General features: G+C 37.4%; 1 protein-coding gene across 17 annotated transcripts in view; it reads right to left on the bottom strand.

Annotated features, from left to right (window-relative positions):
- DMD (dystrophin) overlaps positions 1-9,367 on the bottom strand; it is a 2,358,181-nt gene that overhangs the window by 1,377,101 nt on the left and 971,713 nt on the right. For all 17 annotated transcript variants that reach the window (XM_057310259.1, XM_057309646.1, XM_048213297.2 and 14 more), the window contains 3 exons: positions 8,781-8,882; positions 8,549-8,656; positions 36-215 (listed from right to left, as the gene is read on the bottom strand). In XM_057310259.1, coding sequence (XP_057166242.1) covers positions 36-215; positions 8,549-8,656; positions 8,781-8,882 — 390 coding nt within the window. The remainder of the gene's footprint in view (positions 1-35; positions 216-8,548; positions 8,657-8,780; positions 8,883-9,367) is intronic.

The following is a 9,367-nucleotide window of genomic DNA, read 5'->3' on the forward strand; positions in this document are numbered from 1 at the left end:
GGATGATTTATTCTAGGGTAATTAGTATCACTAACCTGTGCTGAACTTTTTTCAAGTTTTTGGACTAAATTATCCCAACGCTGGGCGAAGTTGTCCAGCCATGCTTCCATCTTTTGAGCTACCAATGTGTTTTTCAGTGTTGAAAGAAGATCTTGGTTGAGTGAACAGAGTTTGTCCATGGTTTGCTTCTTCTTCTCCAGATCTGTTTTTAAGGCCTGTTAAAACAGGAAAGAATACGTAATAAGCCTAGGTTACAATTTCTAAAACACTATAGTCCAAATTGCTTTTGCATGTGTTTTCTCACTTGTATAGATAAGACTGTAATCATGCCTGCAAAGGATCAAGAGCACCATAAGAATATAAGTAGAAAATCGTAATCCAAATAATCTTCCCAAGAAGTTTGAAGGAAAAAAAAAAGTCAGATGTAGCATAAACACCTAGTAGAGAAACTTAAGAGCTATTTAAAAATATTTAAGAAACTTCCAAGTAAAAAGTAGTATTGCTCATAGGGCAGTTTACTGACTTTTAAAGTTTTTAAGCATCTGTTATTCAATTAACATTTGGCTATCTGAGTAATTATCTTCTAAAGCTAATTTTAAAGCCCATTAAGTAAGAGAACTAAGTAATCGAGTGTGACACAAATCCTTTGGCATCACTTTGCATGTTTTCTAAATACATATGTGTTTTATGGAGTAATTTTTAGAACATTCATATTTTCAAAGTTCCTGTGAGTTATGAGGGGTTACACACGCCCTCTGGTTGATATGGAATGGATAAACAAAGTGGCTGGTATGAAATCAGTAGGTCAGGACAGCTGATTCTTTCATTTTATCCATTAAGGTTACCCTGCACTTTGGAAAATTCCATTTCCAGCTCCCAAATACTAGTCCCTGACTTACCTTGTAAACACAGAGTAAGAAGAAAGAAAGGAGAAAATTATCCTACAGCCCCTTTACAATCCCCTCTTTCTGGCAATAGCAAGTACAATAGACATAAACTAAACAGTGAGACCTGTCTTTCCAAATCAAATGTCATTTTAAGAACTAATACTACACATGGCAAAAAAATTATCACAAAACAGATGTATCAATCGCTCATGAACTGAAGTGTCATACACACAAAGAAATCAACCCCCCCCACCACCAAAGGATACTTTATGTAGCTCATTTTGGCCTGCCAACTGCACGGACAGCTCTGAGCTGCAGAAGGCTGTGGTGTCTCCTTCAGTCAGCTCATCCTTTCTTCAGAATCTGCTTTACCTGGTGTAATTTACACTTGATTCTTAGTGTGTGCTGCTTTTTAATATATAAAAGCTAATTGTGAAGTTCTTTCCTATTTTTCCTCAACAATTAAGTTTTTCACTATTTTTTTCCAGTTTGAAAGAATGCAACAAATCAAAATATGAGTTAAGATTTATAAGTAGAATTCATATCAAAATAAACTTTCAATGTGGGAACAAAGTAATAGATGGGTTTTGTCTATTGATTTTGTTTGTTTAATTCACAGGTTGGCCCTCCATTAAATTTAAATGCGAAATTGGACTAGTAGTGAAACAATAATTTAACTCCCTGGCTAGAGCTGAGACCCAAATTTAAATCTGTAGATTCCTCCCATTCCTTCATGGTGTCTCATTTTTCTTTTTTTCTTTTAACTTTTGGCATGCATTTGTTTTACTGCAAGCCATTTCAAGGTTTTTTGGTTTTTTTTGGAAAAAGTTATAGAATTAAAGACATTTTAAATGCATTTAAAAATAAAGATGTATATACAATCCTCTTTGGCTTACTTTCTCAGGGCTTAAGGAGCTACTTTAAATAGCTATATGTGTAAGGCTCAGGGGTGCACCATTCATTGTTTAAGCTAAACGTGTAATGATTTGGAAACATTTTAGAACAAGGATCTGAGAGTTACATTTGAAGAAGAGGAAACAATCTGTGTTGGAAATTTATGGGTAACTTCATGTTACCTAAACAGTTTCTCCTAGATGATCTATAAAACTAATTGGATACCCAAAGAGATTTAGCAGCAAATGAAACTAGGACACCTGTGTTAAAATTAAGCCAAATGAAGAAGCACTTGGTGAGCATCACAAAAATAAAAGGGAAAGTCAAATCACCATTAAAGAATACCTTAGGGAAAATGGACTCAAGGTAAACTAAGAACATTATTACAATGACATTGTGGAATTACTGAATCAGTATATTTTTACCTAAATCTGTATGACAAGAACACTGTACCAAACAATGCTTCTAGCTATTAAATTTTCGATCTGCCTTTTTAAAAATGGTGATGGCAGGTATAGTAGTTCAGTTTGTTTTCTCTTGTTAGGGGAATGTTTCCTCTTGTTGGGGAATATTTCCTCTCATTGGCTCGCGCTCTCTCTCTCTCTCTCTTTATGATCTCCCACTACCTGAAGGACTCTTCTACCACAGCTAACAGAAGGAGAGGACAGGAAATCCATGACAGCATTAAATCATAGTAACGAATTACCTTCTCCCATCTATCTTTGACTGCCAATACTTTTATGCTTGGAGTTTATGTATGCATATTAAATGACTATGATTTAATTGTTATTTATTATTAGGGTATAAAATAGATATCTTTCTGCATATCAAAAAGTGATCACAGGTCTTGGAGTGCCAGAGAACCAGAGAGCTCTGGAAAACTCAGGAAGCTCTAGAAAACTTACACACAGAAGAGGATGGCCAGGATTTTAAAAGAAGAAATATATTTTCATTTTTCAAAGAAGCCAAGCACCTGGACCTACCTCCAAGATAAGCAGGAAGGTACAGTCAATAAACTAGACTAGGCTAGTAGTAAGGAGAGACATGAGGCAGAGAAGCCACTCAAGAAGACAGAAGAGACATAGTCTATCTGGTCAACAGAAGATGATTTGAAGTGCAAAATGAACGTATCCTTAAAAAAGGCCCAGGAATTCCTTGAGGGAACATCAGAGTCATGTGGAAACCTTGCTAAAATACAGATTTCTGGGCCCTACTTCCAGGCTGTATGAGTCAGCAGGTCTGCGATGAGACCTAAGAATTTGTATTTCTAACAGGCTCCCAGGTATTGCTGATGCTGCTAGTCTGGGGATCACACTTTGAGAACCACTGTTTCTACTTGGATGAATTCTTTGAGGGTAACGACAGAAGGTGAGGCAAATGTATTAAGTCCCAGTACAATGGCACTATCAACAGGGGCTTGCTGAGCTACCATAAGTACGTACTCCAACCCTGCCATGTGTCCCACAGCCACTTGACTGTCCTCAACTCCATAGTACTCCTGTATTCCCTGCATACCAACGGCTCACAGATCACCAGGCTTCCCAGAGACGTCCTTCCCCGCAAAACACCACCAGTTCTCACAGCAGCTTCACACTTCCTTTCAAATTGGGGCCTTCCCAGTATAGCCTACATGATTCCACCAGCCTTGGAATTCCCCTCATAAGAGTCACCATTTCTTCTCTCCTTTCCTTTTTATCATTTGTAGCAAATAAAAAGTCAGTTTTGACCACACAAAAATAAAAAAAAATAGATCTACGTGGTTTGGATAAAAGCACAGATCTAGAGGAAGTGAAATACTTGACTCCTTAGTTTCCACCTCAAATGAAAAGTAGGAGATCCCATGGGCTGTGATAATATTTCAAAACAAATTACACTGATTATAAATAAAAGAGAGTTTGAGCACACTGTATCTATACCTAGGTATGTAGTAGGAACTGGTGACAGATGGTACCTGTTTTGGGTCTCAGATTGTGACATATTTTAATGAACATTAAATTCTTATTCACTGCCTGAGTCAGCAGGGGAATTTTACCTCAAATCCTAGACCAGCTGTCAGGTTTTGTTAATTGGCTTAAACTATCAAATGGAAGACTTATATAAAACATATTTTCACTTTGTTCACAAGCAAGGTGACATAATTTGAATTTTAATCATATTGGAAAATTATTGAGACTTTGCTAAAAGAGCATTTTCATGGTCCTGAGGCTAGTAAAGTCTTTTGTTCACTAAAATGTCAACATAGTAGCACATGTCACTCCAAATGATAGTTCCCAATTGCAGTTCTTTTTTTGTCAAGGAATCAAATGATATGAGGAGTTTTGAAATAGCTTAACAAGGCTGGACCTAAGTCTAGATGCCTTGGTGCTCAGTTTGACTCTACTACTAACGTTCTATGATATCTTATGCATGCACGTGTTTTTTCCTGGGCCTCGATATCTTCTTCTGAAATAACCTGTCTCATTCCTCCTCTTCCTACCCAGTGCTACTTAGTTCAGTTCTACTAACTGGTCTCCTTCATACCAAAGAATATTCCAGAAATGCAAATATGATTGTTATCAAATTCTCAGTGGCTTCCCATCAACTGCAGAACAAAATTACAAATATATCACAGACATTTTTGCATTCTTTTGATACAAACAGAGGTAACTTTTCTGAAATCTGTCTTTAGTGGTCAAATCACTCCAGAAAGTATTCTTTTTTTTTGAGGAATGAATTCTCTTCCATAACAAGCTAGCTTGTAATAACAAGTAATACATTAGTGAATCTATTTTAAATTAAAAACCTAAGATTAGTAACTATGGAGCAAAAAAAATGTATGACACAAATAAATATTTGGTAAAACAGTACCAATTTAACTAGGGAAATTTATTTAAGATTAGCGTTAAATAAATAATTTAATATATTATACAATACCAATAAGGATATGAATAGATTTATTTAGGTAAAATTATAAAACATTATTTATAACAGACCTTTGTTTTATATTAGAGTTAACATCAAGTTGGCATTTAACAGAATTGCTCTATCAAAAAAGCAAGAAGAAATTCTGACTATGGAATATTTTATTTGAAAAGCTAAGCTCTTGGGGCACCTGGGTGGCTCAGTCAGTTGAGTATCCGACTCTTGGTTTCAGCTTAGGTCATAACCACAGGGTCCTGGGATGGAGCCCCACATAGGTCTCTGTGCTCAGCGGGGAGTCTAAGATTCTCTCTCTTTTTCTCCCTCTGCTCCTCCCCCTGTTCATTCTCTCTCTCTCTAATAAATAAATAAATAAAATCTTTAAAAAAAAAAAGAAAAACTAAATTCTTAATATTACACTGCCCTCTCCTTTAAAATAATGAAGCTCACAGTGGAAGAGAAGCTTTAGAAATCTTTTCTAATCCTATATTTCAACTCAAACGGAAATGTCTTATTGAAGCCCTCCCTGATGGCTTTTTACTGCCAAAGTTCAATCATTTCTCAAAACACACAGGTACTTATAATTAATGCCATTTGGGTTGCTTTAATGTTTTTTTTCTAGTTTTCCAAACAAAGGCATGAGCCCCTTATGTGAGAATAATCATCTCTTATACTTCTTTTATATTTCTCAAAGAATTTAATTTAGACTATTACTTTAGAACTATATAATATTTTTATAATAATTTTTTATTATATTATGTTAGTCACCATACAGTACATCCCTAGTTTTTGATGTAAAGTTCCATGATTCATTATTTGCGTATAACACCCAGTGCACCATGCAATACGTGCCTTCTTTAATACCCATCACCGGCCTATCCCATTCCCCCACCCCCCTCCCCTCTGAAGCCCTCAGTTTGTTTCCCAGGGTCCATATACTATTTAGAGCTTTCTAGGACATTCTTAGTGTTACTTTTTTATTTTAACTGAAATCTTCTTCCAGGTATTTTTTCAAAAGTACAATTTTCGTTTTGAAAAACACAGTTGCAAATCTGTCTATATCTTACGGAATTAATGTTCATATTCTTCCAAAATTCATGAAATGAGGGCTTAAGCACCCACTGTGGTAATATCAGGAGGTGGGGCTTCGGGGAGGTAATTAGGCTTAGATGAAAAGAGGAGAGGAGAGCAGCATGATCGGATTAGTGCCTTTAAAATAAAAGGAAGAGACACCCGATCTTCGTCTATCTCTGCTGTGTGAGGATACAGCTAGAAGGTGCTGTCTGGAAGCCAGAAAAAGGACCCTCACCAAGAACCAAACCTGTCAGCACCTTGATGTCATACTTCCAGGCTTCCAGAAGTATAAGAAATAAATGTCTGTTGTTTAAGCCATCCAGTCCATGGTATTTTGTTATAGAAGTCTGAGATGACTAACACAAGAATTGGTAGCAAGAAGTGGGGTGCTGCTGTAAGAAATACCTAAAGATGTATATACAGCTTTGGAACTGAGTAATGGGTAGAGGCTGAGAGAGTTCTGAGGTGCACGGTAGAAAAAGCTGAGATCACCATGAAAGGATTCCTAAAGGCAATTCTGGTGGGGGCTCTGGCAGAAAAAGAGATCTGGAAAGTTAGCCTATGTTTTTAAAGAATACATAGGTTAAAATGGGTAAAAATATTGGTATAAATATGGATGGTAAAGGTCATTCCGATGAACTCTCAGATGCAAGTGATGAAGATACCATTGGAAATGGGGGAAAGGATGATCCTGGTTATAATGTGGCAAAGAACTTGGCTGAATTGTGTTGATGTTCCAGCATTTTGTGGAAGGCAGAACTTGTGAGCAATGAAACTGGATATTTAGCTGAGGAGAGATCTACGCAGTGTTGAAGGAGTGGCATGATTTCTCTTGCTTACGGTAAATTGCAAGAAGAGAGAAATGAATTGAAGAATCATTTGGCATAATGGAATTAGAATTTAAAGATTTGGAAAATTCTCAGCCTATCCATATTGCAAAAAATGAGAAAATATGTTCAGAAGAGAACACTAAGGGTATGGCTGACTGACCATTTGATAAGATTAGTGTGGGTGGGAACCAGAGACCTAGTCAGCCATCTCAACAGAAGGCAGGAAGAGAGATGGAATTATACCAACAGAAATACTGCCAGCTGGGACGAAAGGAAACAGAGAAAACTGGACAGAATGAAAGAAGAGTGTCCAACATGTGCTATTGCTCAAGAAAAGGGAAGAAGGATGCAGGTGATTCACAGATCCTGAGAGCTACCACTCCCACCACAGGCCCGATGGCAGGGCTAGCTCCTCCTGGGTTTCAAAGGGTAGGGCTACTTCTCCAGTTCATGGGGCAGGATGCCCCCCACCCAGTAGTACCTCAGGAGTGGGGCCACTGCAGACAGTCCTGTGGGTAAGGCTGCTGCAGAAGCCCACATGAGTGGTGCCCCGTGGAACTGAGGAGGCAAGGCCACCTTGCAGATTTCTGGAGGTGATGCTGCTACTCCAGTGGTCCTGAAGGGCACTCCATCAGTCCAAAGAGGATTATTCTCGAGGCTTAAGATCTAATGGAATTTTCCTTGCTACGCTTTAGACCTTTATGGGAACTGTCACCCTTTCCTTCTTTCCTATTTCTCCTATTTAAGACTTCCGGGGCTCATGGGATAGAATTAATGTATTTTTCATGTGAGAAAGACATAAACTGGGGGGGGAGGGGGTCCATGGGTGTAATGTTATAGGGCTGAATGCTTGTGCCCCCACAAAATCTGTATGTTGAACCCTACCCCCATATACACACACAAAATGTGATGGTATCAGGAGGTAGGGCCTTTGGGAGGTTATTAGGTTTAGATGAGATCATGAGGGTGGAGACCCCACATTGGGATTCATGCCCTTATAAGAGGAGAAAATGTGTGAGGGTTGGTCAAAAGGTACAGACTTTCAGTTAATAATAATTACCGGAAATGTAATGTATAGCATGGTGACTGCAATTAATAACATACTGGGTATTTGAAAGTTAAGAAAACAGATCTTAAAAGTTCCCATTACAAGAAAAAAAAAACATTGTAACTATGTGAGGTGATAGATGGTAACTAACTGTGGCAATCATTTTGTAATACATACAAACATGGAATCATTCTGCTGTACTCCTGAAATGAATATAATTAATATAATTAATTTTTTAAAAAGATGGGGAAAAGACAACAAAGTTTCCACTCTTCCTACCACAGGAGCACAAAGTAAAAAGGTACAGTCTGCAAATCAGGAAAGAGGTCCTCACCAAAAACTAAATCTGCTGGCATGGCTGGCATTCCCAGCCTCCACAAGTGTGAGAAATAAATGTCTGTTGTTTAAGGCACCCATTCTGTGGTATTTTGTTACATAGCAGCCCAAGCTGTCTAAGATAATATAGCTGCCCCTATTTTAATTATGAAAATTTATAATATGATATAACTGAATAGACTATGATTTAAGCACAAACAATGAACACTTGGTTTAAGATTGGGAATAATTATTATTTTTTCTTTTTTTCCTCTTTTTCCTTTATTTTTTTATTTTTTTAATAATAATTTTTTATTATGTTAGTCACCATACAGTACATCCCCAGTTTTTGATGCAATGTTCCATGATTCATTAGTTGCGTATAACACCCAGTGCACCATGCAATACGTGCCCTCCTTAATACCCATCACTGGCCTATCCCAATCCCCCACCCCCGTCCCCTCTGAAGCCCTCAGTTTGTTTCCCAGAGTCCACAGTCTGATTGGGAAGAATTAAAAGACCAAATAATGGGGTTAATGTAAACCACTGAGTTTGAAAAAAAAAAAAAAACCACCAACTTTCGAAAGCTAAAAAATACATACAGCCAGTTTCTGAAGACTTGATAACACTTCACTTTGATCCTTAAAACCAGTTGTGTGAATCTTGTTCACTGCATCTTCTTTTTCTGAAAGCCATGCACTAAAAAGGCACTGAAAGAAATCAAATAATTCCGAAAAAGAAAATAATTACTAAAGTAGATCATTGTATGTTTTCCTTTACGCATTTACCATCTCACCATGTCTTTCACCGATACAATTGCCCCACATGACTCACCTGTTCTTCAGTAAAACGCTGCCATTTTAGGAGGATGTCTTGTAAAAGAACCCAGCGATCTTCCGTCCACCTACAGATGTTTGCCCATCGATCTCCCAATACCTGGGAAGAGACAACCCAACACCACATCAGCAAACAACTAATTGTTAGCTGAATTTCATTTAAAATTGCATGAATGATTTGTGAAAGCATCTAATTTAGTCTCCTATGTATACTAGGAGTTACAAAGGACACCCTTCCTGCTTTTGCTTATAATTACATAAGCACTAGGCCTTTCATTTGTCTTAAGATTACTTCACTCACTCTTGCAACTGATACTGAAAAGATACTTACAAGAAGTCTGAGAGAGTTATCACACCACTATTTGAAATGTCTCCATTGCAAATGTAAGAGAGCGAAGACAGAGATATAGAATTACAAGAGGATTTTGCATTGATAGTATGCAAAATGGGTATCTTTCTTAGGTCTGAAAATACATCCTAAAGAATAAAAGTCTGCTTACTAAATAGAATACCTAAAGACTCTTTTTTGAAGCGATCCCATGCAATTAGAATTGCTTAATGCCCCAATTGTAGAAGAAAATTGTT

Source organism: Ursus arctos, chromosome X, assembly GCF_023065955.2.
Source record: "Ursus arctos isolate Adak ecotype North America chromosome X, UrsArc2.0, whole genome shotgun sequence".
Classification (NCBI taxonomy): domain Eukaryota; kingdom Metazoa; phylum Chordata; class Mammalia; order Carnivora; family Ursidae; genus Ursus; species Ursus arctos.